Source organism: Fusarium vanettenii (genome assembly GCF_000151355.1).
Source record: "Fusarium vanettenii 77-13-4 chromosome 11 genomic scaffold NECHAsca_39_chr11_5_0, whole genome shotgun sequence".
Classification (NCBI taxonomy): domain Eukaryota; kingdom Fungi; phylum Ascomycota; class Sordariomycetes; order Hypocreales; family Nectriaceae; genus Fusarium; species Fusarium vanettenii.
This window is the reverse complement of record NW_003315848.1, coordinates 1-16,212: the sequence shown is the minus strand read 5'-3', so window position 1 is coordinate 16,212 and position 16,212 is coordinate 1. Positions and strand designations below refer to the sequence as shown.

General features: G+C 45.4%; 5 protein-coding genes across 5 annotated transcripts; 3 read left to right on the top strand and 2 right to left on the bottom strand.

Moving 5' to 3' along the window:
• Positions 1-621: 621 nt before the first annotated feature.
• NECHADRAFT_86874 (uncharacterized protein) lies at positions 622-4,540 on the top strand (the record flags this gene model as incomplete). Its single annotated transcript, XM_003042011.1, has 11 exons — positions 622-678; positions 729-812; positions 876-887; positions 1,013-1,029; positions 1,627-1,639; positions 1,817-1,860; positions 2,141-2,268; positions 2,316-3,643; positions 3,711-4,157; positions 4,223-4,339; positions 4,520-4,540. The coding sequence occupies 11 exons, from the start codon at positions 622-624 to the stop codon at positions 4,538-4,540; spliced, it is 2,268 nt and encodes a 755-aa protein (XP_003042057.1).
• A 230-nt stretch (positions 4,541-4,770) lies between these two features.
• NECHADRAFT_52498 (uncharacterized protein) lies at positions 4,771-6,801 on the bottom strand (the record flags this gene model as incomplete). Its single annotated transcript, XM_003041945.1, has 4 exons — positions 4,771-4,917; positions 5,278-5,514; positions 5,571-6,404; positions 6,460-6,801. The coding sequence occupies 4 exons, from the start codon at positions 6,799-6,801 to the stop codon at positions 4,771-4,773; spliced, it is 1,560 nt and encodes a 519-aa protein (XP_003041991.1).
• A 1,136-nt stretch (positions 6,802-7,937) lies between these two features.
• Positions 7,938-8,765, top strand: NECHADRAFT_52677 (uncharacterized protein; the record flags this gene model as incomplete). The annotated part of the gene is made up of 1 exon (XM_003042010.1): positions 7,938-8,765. The coding sequence occupies one exon, from the start codon at positions 7,938-7,940 to the stop codon at positions 8,763-8,765; it is 828 nt and encodes a 275-aa protein (XP_003042056.1).
• Positions 8,766-9,730: 965 nt separating this feature from the next.
• Positions 9,731-12,406, top strand: NECHADRAFT_52477 (uncharacterized protein; the record flags this gene model as incomplete). The annotated part of the gene is made up of 4 exons (XM_003042009.1): positions 9,731-9,784; positions 9,840-9,911; positions 9,964-10,996; positions 11,043-12,406. 4 exons carry the CDS (start codon positions 9,731-9,733, stop codon positions 12,404-12,406), a joined length of 2,523 nt encoding a protein of 840 aa, XP_003042055.1.
• An 855-nt stretch (positions 12,407-13,261) lies between these two features.
• Positions 13,262-13,789, bottom strand: NECHADRAFT_52510 (uncharacterized protein; the record flags this gene model as incomplete). The annotated part of the gene is made up of 1 exon (XM_003041944.1): positions 13,262-13,789. A coding segment is annotated over one exon (528 nt), but the record flags the coding sequence as incomplete, so codon positions are not given.
• Positions 13,790-16,212: the final 2,423 nt, after the last annotated feature.

The window sequence follows — 16,212 nt, the reverse complement described above, 5'->3', positions numbered from 1 at the left end:
GGGAGTATCGGAATAGGTGTCGAACAGATAATATTGCCATTGTCATGGTTCTTAGGACCATAAAACCAAGCCATTCCCACTGTATCATCAGCGAGAAGGCTCAGTTCAAATTCCGTGATTGCAAAGGAGACCACCACGAGAAACCAAGAGCATTTTTCTTAGTGACCAATCGGTCAGATACCTGGTCATGCGAAGTTTTTGGCTACACCACAGACCCCTTTGTTGTGGGACATGGCAAACCTTGTCGTAATTGCAATGAAGTTACCTTGTACAGGGATCCATCGTTCTATTAGCCAAGCCACCAGCCTCTTGGCGCATTAATGACCTTTAACTGCCGAACTAGGCGGTGTGGCTCGGCTAGAACTTCCGGAAGTAATCCTGGTATCTAGGTTACTTGGTTATTCAAGAAAGACCGACGTTTGGGTCGACTTATCCGAGGTCACCAATTTTCCTTGCCAAGGAATGAAAAGAGGCGAAACACATCTTGGCTTACGTGGACAAGCTTGAGCTCAGTCGAGGTCTCCTACTATATAATTCTCACACTTTCCGGACTTGGCAGTGTAACTTCTCATCCCCCTCACCAGTAAACCCTTTTACTACCGCAAAATTCGACAGTACACAATGAAGTTTCAGACCTCTGCCCTTCTTTTCTTCCTCCCCGCAGTACTGGGCTGGTGGGTACGTGTCAAACTCGCCCTTCCAAGCTGACTATTGCTAATGACATGTAGAACTGCAACTTGCCCGCTGGTACTGGTGACTATGGGGCCTGCTTAGAAGATGGAAAGGCCGGAAGTGCCCTTCCTTGTACCAACGTAAGTCCCGTTCCCTCCTCTTCACAGACATTGGACACATACTGATGTCACGAACCTGATTAGGACCATCCCTGCGTAAGACAGGGCAACGGATGCATTGACGTTGGGGGTGGTACTGCCCACTGTTCTTGAAACAGTTCGGCTTTAATCTCATTTTTAAAGCGAGGTCATTATTGACGGATAGGCAAGTCCGTAAATAGCCTTACATCGAGGAAGGGTACGACAGTACTGGGAACACCCTAGTTCGGAGGATACTGTTATTGTCAAGGAATAGTCTTGAGCGCAACTGAAGAGTCATATCAATGTCATATTTCCACCGTTCTCATAGCCTCACTGCCAACACGTCTCGATGTTTTTCCTTCAGATATTAGGTTCACCGCCTCTTGTGCACCAGTGTCTTGGTCTGTTCGTTTCCAAAACCAAGGACTCCAGGAAAAGAATCCTTCGCTGGCAATGCCAGAAAGTATAAATCAAGGCTAGTGAGTTAGAGTTTATCATCGGTAATAACCGTCCTAGTGACAGTATGACCGGGGTTGGTATCGAGACCCATCTCATGTCGATCGTTATTTGTTTCGGCACTTGCGGGCCTGACATGTTTCCGGAGATGGACTAGGTAGTGGAACTTGTGGAAGAGTGAATGCGAAAGGAACAGGTCCGTATCTAGGCTTGCTTTATTGAGAAGCGACTAGCGTGGGGGCTATGTAATACAGAGAGCCAGCTCGGACGTGGTTAGGATGTGATCAAGACCAAGGTCCAAGGTGTCCGTGCCAGTGCCAGCAGAATAAAATGTGAGATAAATACCTGGATGTTGAAGTCAAGCCTTTAGGGTAAGTCTTAACAGTATCAAGGTGTATGTCTAGAGGGAAATAGAATATTAAGTCGGGATTTATTTTATTTTTAAAATATGAACATAAAAGAAACTAATAATATTAGATATCCTTGTGATTTTTTATAGTCTTAAAACATTTTATCTTACATTTTTGTAATAAATCCCATTCACGTAGCTTAAGCAGTCCTCCATCGAAAAGGCCGCATCCAATACATTTTGGTACGAAAGAACCCTCTAACACCCATCTTAGATATTAAAGTGTGCCCATTTTAGACTGTGTAATCTGATGACCCCGTCAAGCTCATCTTTGTTTCTAAATGCTCAACTCCCAAGGCCCTGACTCTCCGTTCAATATATCTATCCACCTCCGTTTCCCTTATCGTGCAATTTCGTGAGGCCTCCAATGGCGTTTACAGCCTCAGGCGGGGTAACACGTGACCGACGAACAACCTCCAGGCATCAGTCCATGATTGACCTGTCATCCTTACAACTCCTGTAGTCACTCACAAATCGTCCATAGCCACTTCTACAAACGCCAATATCTCATGTCTGTTGCACACTGCGCCCTGTGTGGCTTGAACATCCCTTCCAACAATTCATCCCTCTGGACCAGCAAGTTCCGAGCGGGTTGGTGTTCAACTACCCGATTCACGAGCTCTACTGACGTCCGCTAGTCTATACTGATAAGGAAAACTGGAATCAAGCTAGGCTTTCTGGCGTTGGTAGTATCAATAATGATGGAGCAAAAGCCCCCAGGGACTCCAAGCGTCGCTTTGACGATGACGACATTCAGCCGACAGAGTTGATCACGATAGATTTAGCCACCAGGTCTTTCACCAAGTTCATAGGCCCCAACCCATCTACCCAAGAGCCGGGATTCTGGGGCTTTGGGTTTCATGCGAGTTGCTGGGGTATCCTTACCCACCTGTTCCAGCCTAGCCTTGACGACATCCTGTTCGCGTGCCTCTCATTCCCGCTTAGAGACCGTGGCATCCTTGACTGGGGACACACCTACGGCGGGGCGATAGTCATAAAAGAGGACGATGGCTTGCCTATGCTGCTCCCACGATACTTTAGGGGCGCCAATACAATGGATCCTATGCGTCAAGACCCTTTCAATCTTTCTGCGATATTGGAGCTGGCGAGATCTGCAATACCCGAGCATCCAATTGATAAGACCAGCGCAATTGAGGTCTCTGGCCAGGACTCCGGTATTGATCCCTTCAGCTCATTGCCACCTGAGCTCATTGCGGCGATTCTCGAGTTCGTTCCGTCTCGCTATGTGCTATGCGTGAAGCTTGCCTCGCGTCAATTTGCAGCGTGCCCGTTGACAGAATCGTTTTGGGCGTCGCGATTCTTGGAGGGGCAAGATTTTCACCATGTATTTGAGGTATGGAAGTCCAAGCCCAAGTCTTGGGCAAGTATGCATCAAGCTTTGAGGGGTATCAGAAATCATCGCAAACTACTCAGCCGAAAGCGCGTCTGGGATCTATCTCTGAAATTGCGAGATCTATTGGACCAGTTGATGCCGACTTGCCATGGAGACTCCTTGCACAGCTACTTTGAGCCAGTAGGAAAGCATGATCCTCTGGACTGGCAAGTTGCAAGTCGAGGTCTTGCGAGACCTGAGGACGAGTTCAGACAAGGTACTAGGTCTCTTCGGATGCGCGTTATCGACATCCCCCAAGATATTCAGGAAGTCTTCATCAGCTTCATCCAGCTCAGCCTTGGCGAGTTCGTTTCTGGTATTCGGTTTCAGCGTCAGAATGGGGAAGATGTACGAATTGGTTACTCGGAGCCCAGTCGAGAATTCCCTCTTACTATTCCACCTGGCCTCGGAATTCGCGGCTTGTTTTTGGCCTTTAGCGAAATGGGTGTTCAAGCTGTCTCCGCGCTGATGGAAGATGAGACTTGTTCTCCTTGGAGAGGCGCAGAACAGGGGCTTCCCAAAATGCGGTTGAGTACAATATCTAGACTGACCACCCTGAAAGCAGAGTTTGATGTCTGTATACCCTATCCAAGATCACATTTTCCCTACAGAAACGCTAACTGATTACTTACACGTCTAGGCCTTCAAGCTTGTGGCACTCAGTATCCCTATCATCTCTCCCTACAATATTCCACCCCAGGAGACACACTTGTGGGACGAAATCCCACCAGATCACCTTTATCTCAATGGAAGTGACGATGATTTTCCAAAGACTGACTACCGACACATTCCTTTACCATACTCTACCGTGCTCTTTGGTGGTGCTCACGGAGAAGACCTAGCCCAACTCGTGCAAATCAGGTGGACATTTTATATCGACGTGATTTCTGCTCTACAGTTCATCTACACGGATCCCTTCAAGAACAAATACTTTGGAGGAAGAGATCCTTTTGCGGAGTCGGGGAGAGAGAGAAGACCCACTAATGTTCGAGATAATGAACAGCTCTTCCCTATCGACGGACCAGCTGGAGAGCGCATCATATCGATCGAGGTACAAGGCGGCAAGGACCGAGTCGAGGGTATGACTGTGAGTGTCCCCCCCCCCCCCCCCCCCCCCCCCTGCCGTTTCATGACTGACCATGTGGTAAACAGCTCAAAACCAACTTTGGAAGAAAGGTTACGTTCCCTCAGAATTATCTGAGGGGCGGTTCTGCATGGACTGTCATTGAACCCGAGGGCGATGTGATTGTTGGATTTTATTCTGTTGTTGTGAGTACCTTGCAACATGGATCTGAGCGGCGACTAACAATGTTCAGGAGCGAGGCTTAAGGAATGTAGGCTTAATGTCAATGAATGGATCTGTTACAAAAAGATACCTCGACATAAGAGCAGTGAGTAGTGCAACTTCCCAGGGCAAATATCGCTTGACTTATGGAACCTACTTTATAGCCAAATTGCTCCATCCTATAAGGGAATCGTTTTCAGCATTCACATCTGCAATGGTAAGAAAGAGGAGCCCAATGGGCGTCAAGTAACATCAAACGATTCACCAAATTGTGGATTAGGCTAGACATAACTATTGTACAGGGATCATCACGGCGTATTCCATGACAAAAGAAGACGGATATCTACTCGAATCCACGAGGAGACTTATGCTCCTGGAAGAAAGAGGCTAGAAGAGTGAAAAAGGTCGTTGTGCCTTAGGCAGAGGCGACGCACTGGGAGTACCAGGTGTTCTGCTCCTTGCAGGTGTAACCAGAAACGCAGGTGGTTGCGCCAGTCCAACCCTGGCCACCACATCGCTGGTAGGCACCAGCAGCAGAGGAAGAGTCGGAACCGCTGGAAGGCTGAGCAGAGGGTTGAGCGGCGGAAGGCTTGGCCGAAGGCTGGGATCCGGAGCCGGCGGTGGTGGCGGGCTTGGCACTAGTGGGCTGCGCGTCCTCAGGGTCAGCCTCGCACTCCTCCTCCTCATCTTCAGTTGCAACGGGGGTGTTCACCTCAGTAGTGGCGGGCTTGTTGGAGGGAACAGCAGCGGCCTGGGAAGAGGAAGCCTTTGGGACCTCAACAGCGACGGAGGAAGGCGACTGAACGGCGACGGAAGAGGGCTTGATCGACTGGACAACGGTGGTCTGGGGCTTGCTGGCGGCAACGCTGGTCTGGGCACCGGCGGAAGCGGACTTGGAGGCGACGAGAGCAGCGCTGCTGACGGCCTTGCTGGGGGAGGTGGAACTGGAACCGGAACCGGAGCTTGCAGAGTCGCCACCCTCGAAGGTGGTGCCGATGGGACCGAACTTGATGTTGGAGAAGCTGACCTTGGAGTTGGGAGCCTCGGCTTCGACCTCCTTGGGGACACCAGAGTCAGTAGAGCAAGTTCCGCGCTTGGATCCAGCGCCAGTAGAGTCAACGGGGTAGGTCGAGTCGAGCCAGAGAAGGTTGGCCTTGTGCTGTTGAATAGTTAGCATCACTTTGCATCAGACAATGTATCTGTATGAAAACTCACGTCGTCCCACAGACTCATGGTCAGGACCATGGGGGCAGCAAGAGCATCGCTCATCTGAGAGAATCCACCCTTGGCAACAAAGTCATCATCATCGCCAAAGGCCTTCTTCTGGGCAGAGCAGAACTCCTCAGTGACAGAGTTACCGGGGTTGCTGGCGACCTTGGATTCGGGGTTGCCAATGACCTTGCCGTTCTGGACGTAGAAGCGCTTAATCTCAGAGAGACCACCGCTGGTTCCCTTGATGAACTGAGTAACAACAGTGACCTTCTTGGTGGTGTCGACAGTAAACTCAGAGCCGGGTCCGTAGAATGTCTCGTTGCCCTGGCGGAAGGGGTTGAAGTCACAGCCATCGGGGTCGCAGGTGCCGGCGTAGCGGGTGGTGGAGTAAGTTCCGCCACAGTCGTCGCCCTCGCATGTGTGGTAGGTGAGGGTCTTGCAAGGGTGAGGAGTATAGGCAGTAGAGATGTCGTTGGCCTCCCAGATATCCATCTCAGGGCAGCAAGCGCCGAGGTTACCAGTTCCAGAGTTGGGGTCGGACTCGGAGGGGGTCCAGTTCTCGACGTTGGCCTCGCCGTTGATGAACTTGACATCGCGGGCACACTGAGCATCACAGTAGCCGGTGCCGTACTTTGCGCCAGCCTTGTTGCCGTCGGCCTTGGCCTTGCCACCGTCCTCGTCCATGGAGACAAAGTACAGGGCACCGTTGACACCACAGCTGATCTGAGAGACATCGACGTCAAAGGTAAACTCGTTGCCGAGCAGAGAGAACATCTGGTAAGTCTCGTCGTCCTCCATGAGATACAGGCGGCTGCCCACATTGGTAGCGTAAGCTCCCTATGAAATCCCGTCAGCATCATGTCCACTAGCTATAAAAGGATAGCATTCTCACCTTGGTGACGAAGCTCAGGCTAAGCTGGTCACCGCTGGTAGTCACACCATAGGTGGCAGCATAGTCGGCGCCGTCAACGCAGCACTTCTCAGCGCAAGTCTTGCCGTCGGGGCAGATGGATGTATCCCACTTGTTACCAGTGTAGCAGTTGGTGCTACCCTCGACGGTGTGAGTCCATCGCCAGTTGGCGTCAACGACGACCGAGCCGGAAACCTCGGTGCAGCCGCTGGATGTGCACTTAGACCAAGTCAGGGGCGGATGAGTCTCTTGAGTCGAGGTGCAGGCCTGCTGCGCGCGAACACTGGCGATCAACGCCGTAGCGAGCGAGATAGCGCGGTACATTTTGAAGGAGTGTAAAAGGGTTGGAAGTGTTTGAAATGAATGTAAATGGTTGGTAAAAAGAAAGAAGGTAAGGAACGAAAGCGCCAGGCTTGTGGTCCAAATGAAGGTGAGATCCGTGATGTGATGATGAGGAATAGAGCCATCTGAAGGCGAAGCATAGAACTTATATACCCTCACTCTAATCGGTGAACCACTCGAGCGGGTTTCAGATTCCCCATCGTATCTCTCTCATATTCCCGCAATCCTCGGTTGGCGGCCCGAAATGTTGGGATCATCAGCCTGGATCCCATGAACCTCATACCTGTATCTTACCACGGAAGTATTCCAGCAACCGGAGCCTCGCTCAGGGACTCACAAATGGGCTCAGAAGTGGCGTGGACAGTGCAATCTGCTGAGAACCTCACGATTCCGGTGAGGGGGGCCAGCCCTTCATAGTTCCAGAGGTTCTGCGATCTTGGGACCCTGATTAATTACTCCGTGGCGCACTCGACGAGATTTCGAGAACTATCAGAGCGTGGAATGGGTGGATAGTGAGCCCAATATCGCCTGTTTGTGATGATATTGAGCGTGGTCCGTTGTGAGTGCTGTCGCAAGGAAGGGCTCTGATTGGAGGCATTTCTATGCCTGTTGAGATGGTGGGCTGTCAACTTGCAGGGGTTCTCCTGAAACAGGGACCGCTCTGACAGGCCGGGGGGTGTACCTGCGTCGTCTCGTGGTCTGAAGAAGGGATGAATTTTTGTTTAAATGGTGGATGTCGCCCAAGATTAGATCAATATTCTTTACATGAACGATGCAGTGGTTGGTCGACATGATGATTGCCAAGGAACATGTTGGTGTTTGTGGAGGCCGGTCTATTGGTCCTGGCGAGATGACCATTTCTCATTTATCAATACACAATCAAGTCTTAATAGTGTGCTTGATAAAACTTGAGACAGTCACTGAAAGTTTACTGTTTTCAAGTCTGAATCTAGATCGTTACACATTCCATCATCACCTGACTTTCACAGGATCACGTTGCTGCCTGTTCCGGATTAATTCAAACACCGAAGATGGCGTCTCACATTGACCACCAGCCTTTCATTTCCCAGCTGACGCGGCATTTGAGTTGAAGACATTAAAAGATAAACTCAGCAAACATGTCGGAAGAACAAGTGCCCAATCAAGAACTCTTTTTCCGTTCATATCATGAATCTTCTCCGATTTCCATTGTTCTCCTCCACGGCCTCTTTTCTTGCAGCCTCGAGTGGGAACACGTCGTGCCTCATCTGAAAGACTATCATATCATAGTCCCCGACCTCCCCAAGCATTCCCAGTCACGAAATATCGGTCCATTTTCACTTGGCTTGGCTGCGGACAGTGCCGCAAATCTCATCAAGAATCATGCGCACGATGGAAAAGCCCACGTTGTCGGCCTATCGCTAGGCGGCTTTGTTACAATGGAACTCATACACCGCCATCCAACCCTTGTCGACTCTGCCTTTGTTACCGGATCGGCACCTTTTCTGCCTTGGCAAGTCTGGGCGGCAAAGCGACCGAATTTGCTACACTATGGCCTCTCGTTTGTGCACTCAACGGGACTCTACACGTTTATGGTGTGGAAAGCCGGCCTCAAGAAGCATGGAGAGCTGTCCAAGGAGATTGTCGCCAACAACGACTGGAACTTGGTAAAGGACGGTTATGGTGAGCTCGCCGATTGGCAGCAGGATGCTGTTAAAAGAGTTGCCGCGCAAGATAAGCGGATCCTGGTGGCTGGGGGTGATCAAGGTGATAACCTCAAGGGCACGAAAGAATTGGCTCTCGAACTTCAACGACAAGGACGTGACGATGGCAAGAAGAGTCAGGCCTATGTTGTCAAGGGAGCTACTCATGCATGGGACTTGCAGTTTCCAGAACTTTTTGCTGATGGGATCAAAGCCTGGATTGAAGAAAGGCCATTGCCCAAGGGTTTTGAGAGTTTGCTATAGGGTTGCTGGAAGAGATCGCTTTAACGGGCTGGGACGTAGAGCAGGACAGGGATTTTGCAACTGATCGCCGCGCCAAGTTTGGTGCCTGTAATAATGAAACATGGGCCTTATCGGATAAGATCCCCTCTTAAATCGTCTCATTACTTTCCATCCGCTCTCCGATCATTCATTGAGCTTTTAGACTTTATACATCCCCATCATCCAAAATGGTGTGTCAAGATAAAAGATCAACCGCATGTGTGCTCATCTAAGTAAAAACAGTGGCGATTTAGGTAGTCTTGTGCATTCTAAAGTCATATTTGAAATGCGGACGTCTCAATAGAAGGACAGGGCAGTGAGGAAGACACAGTGCAGTGAATATCCATGATTATGGGCGATTGGGGAGAAACCATGAGTCAAGAGACAAATCGAGCGGGGGAGACATGGCGATTACGAAAGCTACGTTCAAGATCGCTTAGATTCGATACGACAAATACGGATTCGCAAAAAGAAGTGCATGCACGACCAAGGATCGGCGCTCGGCGTGGGTTAAAATTGCAGTGAAGATTTTGCAAACTCAGTAAACAAACTCGATCCGTTTAATATAGTTCATGAAGGTCTTATGGAGGTCTAAAATATTTTATTTAAAACAAAATCTATAAGGCAATTCTCATTTAAGATAACCCTCGAGTATGTTGGCGCAGAACATCTGATTGGACTTATGGGCCGGGCCCTAAGAGGCCTAGTCTAGTTCCCGTTTATTGGCTGGTTGCAGCTCGTCTGGGTGGGAAGCTGAATAGCGGCTAAATGTCGTGGCTGGCTAGGTAGCTCGGGGCCTCGGGGGAATGGAGAGCGAGACACAAAAGACATGATACACGTGTGTATATATCTATGAGTCGGCATTCTTTCACAAAAATACCTTTAATTCATATCTCCCGTCGATTCTAGCTCTCTTTCAATCTCGTTTGCAACTATTAGCCATCAACATGGCATCTGCTGATATCGATACCACCTTGGCTAACCTATCTCTTGAAGAAAAGGTTGACCACATGCTAGTTATAGTACCGTTTAGCTCAGGACTAACACGTGGATCAGATTTCATTACTAGCCGGTGGCGATGTATGGTTGACCGTACCAATCCCTGACAAAGGAATCCCATGTGCCAAGGTACTTGAAACCTCGTTCGAATGCTTAAGTCCTTCTCTCTGATCCTCCACAGACAACCGACGGTCCAAACGGTGCCCGAGGCAGCAAGATCAAGGATGGAAAAAGCGCAGCATGCTTTCCAGCGGCTTGCAGTGTGGCCTCGACATTTGACGTCGACATTGCCCGCCGTATCGGTGTTGCCCTGGGTGAGGAAACATTGACAAAGGGGGCTCGTTGCCTCCTAGCCCCAACTGTATGCATCCACAGACATCCGCTTGGAGGTCGCAACTTCGAAAGCTTCTCCGAGGATCCTTTCTTGACTGGTCAGATGGGCATTGCTAATGTCATTGGACTTCAATCCACTGACGTGTCAGCAACTGTCAAGCACTTTGCCGTGAACGAGCAAGAAACGCAGCGCCTCAATGTCAACGCCGTCATCGCTGAACGACCCCTCCATGAGATCTACCTCAAGCCATTCGAGCTTATCATCAAGAACGCCAAACCGTGGGCCATCATGACAGCATACAACAAGATCAACGGACACCACGCTGATTCCAACGAGTACTTGCTCAAGAAAGTTCTTCGTGGTGACTGGGGCTGGACTGACGGCTTGGTTATGAGTGATTGGGGTGGCGTTAACTCCACCGCCGAGTCGATCAACGCTGGCGTGGATCTTGAGATGCCAGGACCTGCGCGTTGGAGAAAACCAGAAGTGGTGCTTGAAGCTATCAAGCAAGGCAAACTAACAGGAGAAACAATCACCGAAAGAGTTCGCAACGTGCTTTCCTTCCTTAAGCGACTGAATGCTTTCGAAAACCCGATCTGGAGCGATCCAGAGGAACACGCCATCGTCAACCCTCAACACTCGGCTCTCATCCGTGAAGCAGGAGCCAAAGGTATCGTGCTTCTCAAGAACGACAACAACTGCTTGCCTTTGGCGAGAGAAAGAATGCAAGGAAAGAAGATTGCTCTTCTCGGATATGCTAAAGAGTGTCTCGCTCACGGCGGCGGGAGCGCGTCGGTTAAGCCCCATTATAGGGTTACTCCGTGGGACGCCTTCCACGAGGCCTTCAAGGGTCAAGATGTGGAGTTTGTCTACTCCAAAGGTAGGAAGCCACCTTCAGCTCTTGGTGCTTGTTTTGACATGTCTAGGTGCACATACGTTCCGTCAACTCCCTCTTCTCATCGACCACGTTCTCGATCTTGAGAGAAACCCGGGCTTCACTTATCACATATATGAGCCGGGGACCTCGACACCCACCAAGACGATTCACGGTTATGACAAGTCTGAAACGTCACTCTTGGACGGGCACATTCTACACAACGTCGAGATAGATCTCATCGGCACATTCCACCCTCCCGAGTCAACCAACTATTACCTCACTCTAGCCAGCCTGGGTCCATCTCAACTGTTCATCAACGACGAGCTTATACTGGAGCAGAAGGCCAATTGTCCAGACGCAATGGGCTTCCTGTTTGGAGGAGTCCCTGTCCCCAAAGTCTGTGTCCCCATGGAAGCTGGCAAGAAGTACACTATCCGAGTTCATGCTTCACCACCCGTCCCCGATGGGGATAAGGACCTTGGGTTTTTGGAAGGTCAGGTCGGAGTGCGCTTAGGCTACATGTCCTCCACTGAGCATGATGCGGATATCTTGTCCGAAGCTGTTGACCTCGCCAAATCGAGTGACTACTCCATCATCTTCACCGGAAACGACCCGGCATGGGAGACAGAGGGCCAAGACCAAGCAAGCTTCCATCTACCCAAGGAAGGCAGCCAAGACCACCTCGTCTCTACTATCGCAGCTGTATGTCCCAACACAGTCGTGGTGAACAGCACCGGTGTCGCAGTGGCCTTTCCCTGGCTGCATCAAGTCCAAGGTCTCCTCCAGACGTGGTTCCCAGGTCAAGAAGCCGGAAATTCCATCGTCGACGTGTTAACAGGTGTGCAAAACCCCGAGGGCCACCTGACGTGTACGTTCCCGAAGAGACTCCCCGACTGCCCTGCCTACGGCAACTTTCCCGGAGAAAAGCACAGCACCCACGGACTAGAAGTCAAGTACGAGGAGGGCGTATTCGTGGGATACCGACACTTTGATCGGCTGCCAGCTGATGCAGTCAACTTTCCGTTTGGCTTCGGCTTATCGTACACTACCTTTGACTTTGAAGGGTTTACCGTGCGCAAGCAATCGGAAGATGTCTTTGCAGTTCAACTCAGGGTCCGAAACACTGGGGCTGTCAAGGGTGCTACGGCGGTGCAGATTTACGTTGGCAGCAAGAATCCGTCTCCCAGCGACCCTATTAAAGTCCTCGCCGGGCTGAAGAAGGTGACTCTGGAGCCAGAATCGTCTACTACGGTCAAAATTATTGTTCAGGTGCGAGACTTTGCTTTCTGGGATGAAGAGACTCATGGATGGGTCGTTAAGGCTGGGGAATACCAATTCAGTGTTGGCAGGTCGTCAACAGAGCTCGTGGCAACGTCAATGGTCCAGCTTGAGCGCAAGACGTTTGCACCTTGAGTCTTTTAATAAGACAATATTATTCATTTTTGCATACTGATACTGGAGAAGGCTGCTCGAGGTCATGATGGTCACAAGACAGCATTCCTTGGGCTGGCACGAGGCCCCTTCGCTCGAATCTTAGAAAATTTCAAAATCTCTGTCAGCAAGGAAGCTTACAAAGCGTTCGGTAATGGGAAGATGGGAACCATGCCTGCTGACTTTGCCAAGCACCAGCGGTCGTGAGGAGTTGTTCCAGTCACAGTCCACTCTCGCATTTCGATACGATTAATCGTATTCACGACATGATGGATCATGGACCCACTGAACTCGGTGCAATTCATGCCGAGACCAGTTCCTTGAAGCTCCACCAGTTTCATGATGAGCCTCACATTTTGGAATAGCCATGTACTTGGCGTTCCGAATGAACTGACACGGCCTTAATAATCATTGGTGAAGAGATCATTCTTTCCTTGCCGATGCAGAGATCTTCAGGCACGGCAACTCTGGCATGGCAGCCAAGGCCGATCTTATATCTGGAGGAGCAAGGGTCCAACGATGAAAGTCATCTATTGTCATCAAGTGAGTCTCTTCAAATTCTTCAAGTCTCACAAGTGTTGGCAGCGAAGACAGTATTATCATTACCCAACAAATCACAATGACATGTAGCCTCATAGGGACTCAAGTTGTAGAGATACAGTTATGTCTCATCTGTCTTCTATCACATGCATATGAAAAAGAAAGTACCGCAACTAATATAGATTTAAACTGCATCCCAGTCTGTTCATCGCAAGTTCTAAGCCTCGAAGATATTGAACACTTCGCGGCTCTCACATCAACTGAATCATAGTCCACAAGTTCAGTTCATCAAGATTGTTAGACAGTCTCAATGACATCCTCACTCGGGCCTGCTTTAGCGTTCATGTGAGCAGTGGCAGTGACGTTGACGTGGTCTCCATCGAAAATCTGGCTGACTTCCTCAAGGGTTCGACCAGCAGTTTCGGGGAACAAGAAATAAACGAGAACCAGCCAGACGCAGAGCATGACGATCCAAACAATGTAGTACTTCCACTCGAGGGCTTCCATAGCGACAGGGTTAGCGAAGCCGTTGAAGAGACCAGTGCCATAGGTGAAGATTTGCTCAATGGTGTAGCCCTTGGCACGAAGTGTATAAGGCATGGTCTCGAGGATGTATGTGGGCAGGACCGGGCCGATACTGAGATTGTAGAAGAGCTGGAAGACGAAGATCATTGCGACAACTCCGATGCCCAGGCTACCATCCTCAAAGTTGCGTTGCTGGTTGATGGATGAAAGAACAGTCCAGATCAGGTAAGCAGACGCCATGCCAGCGAAGCCTGCCAGAAGAATCGTCCTTCGTCCAAAGCGGAGGATACCTATGGCGCCGATAATAGCAATACTAGAATACTCGGAGACGAAACTTAAGCATATTAAAATCTATTTCTATTTCTCTAAGCTAAGTTAATACTAAGCTTGGGCTAAAGAGGCCTAAATTAAGTTTAAGGTAGGCTAAGTTTAAGCTAAGCTTAGGCTAAGGTGCCTATATAAGCCTACTTTTAGGATTATATACCCCTATAAGTCCTTAGATTTAAGATAATATATTATTTTTAGCCTTAATTAGATTTATTTATATTAAGAATCTAGGCCCCTTAAACCTAAACTTATAAGACTTAGGTAATATAATCTTAATTATTATTAAGTTTAATCTTAGTCTCTAAGGTATCTAATAACCTTTTTATTAATATAATTAATTAATTAAGGTAAAATTATATAAATAAGATTATAAATTTTATTTAGCCTCTAAATATCTTATTTAATATTTATTATTATATAATAAATACTCTTTATATATCTTAAGATATTATTATAAAGGTAATTATATTACTTATAGTATTAAGTTATAAGATTATAAGAAAAATTTTATAATTTATAGGTTATTTTATCTTTTAATAAAATAATTAATATTACTTTATATTTTATATATCTTTTTTTATATTTTTTTTTATTTAATTCTTATATAAAAATAAAAAGAGATCTTAGGGCTTATAATAAAGCCTAGGAATATAAATAAAAAGGGCCTTAGGTTTTAGGGTTAATTTATTAAATTAAGGAAAAGATATTATTACTTAATTATTTATTAATAGCTTAATCTTAGAGGTAATTATATTAATAATAGAATTATATAATATTATTCCTTAGATAAGAATATTATAATAATTATAGCTATATTATAGTTATTTTAAGCGATTAAGATTAATTAAAAAGTAAAATATTGATTTAATTAGTCCTTAAGGAATAAGCTTAATATTAAGAGTTTTAAGATAATTATAAAAAGAGATATAAAATAATAATATTAATAATTAATTAAGATAATAGATTTTATATCTTTATAAGTAAGGTTATAATAAGATCTTAATAGCTAAGGATAAAAATAAGAAGTTTCTAAATAAAAGATCTTTTTTATAATATATTAGTATTACTTACTAGGCATAAAAGCCTTATTATATTATATAAATATAAGGTATTTATTTTTAGTCTTAGGTTAAGCAAAAGTCTTATATAATTAATAAAAAGATTATAATATTTTAGGCTTCTTAGTTAATTATACTTAAAGCTCTTATAATAATATATATTATTACCCTTAATTACTAAGAATATTTCTTTTAGGTCTTAAGGCTTATTAAGTTAAGAGTATTTTATTAATAACCCCTTATTGTTGATTTTATATAAGTATTTCCTTAACTAGCTAAATAACTAAGATCTATTAAAAGCATTGCTATATATTAATACTTATTCCTATTCTACCTGCCTTAGTAGGCCTCCCTCTAAGCTAATATTATTAGCCCCTTAGGGCAAGGGTAAATATACTTAATTAGCCTAATATCTTATAACTTAGTAGCTAAATATAATAATTATAGGATTCCTAAGAGATAAATTAATTATATTAGGTTTATATTAGTAGAGAAGTATATTATATAGTCTTAAAAGGTAATATAAGTTATATCTAGTAATATACTTAAAGGTATTAAGTATAACTAAGCTATATTAATAACTAAGTTAATTAATATATAAGAAAATATACTAAATATATATTATATATTATTTCCTAAGTTAAATTAAATTAATTATATTTAATTTATATCCCTTTTCTCCCCTTATTAATTAGTTAAGTAAGTCTAGTTTTCTACCTATTATAACCGCCTTAGTCTATATTATAGTTATAATATAAGACTCCCCCTCTATTTATTTTATCCCTAAGGCTAGCCTTAGAGACTAATTATTAATATAAGTAACTTAGACCTATAAATATTTCTTATCTTATTAATATAATATTAGATTATATTAAGAAGTTATCCTCTTATCTTAAACTTATTATTATATATTATAATAATCTTTCCCGCTTAATTAATAAATATAGCTTTAAGATACCTTAGTATTCTATATATTTCTATATTAATTATTATTCCTATATAATAGCTAAGGGGAAATAATATTATAATTTTTATATTAAGAAAAAATATATAAATTATAATTTTAATAATATTTTTATATAGGCTTATAAATTAATTATCTTTTAATAATATATATATATTAATATATTCTTAATTATTTATATTTCCTAAGAAAAAAATTATCTTAAGAAATAAAAGGAAAAAGCTAAGGTAAATCTCTTAGATATTTTATTTTATTTATTATAATTTTATTATTAAGAGAAATATCTCTATAAAAAGACTATTAAGATAATTTATTAATATTATAAAGATTTAAGTAAGCTAAATAAAGCTAAGTTTCTTAATAAAGAGGCTTAT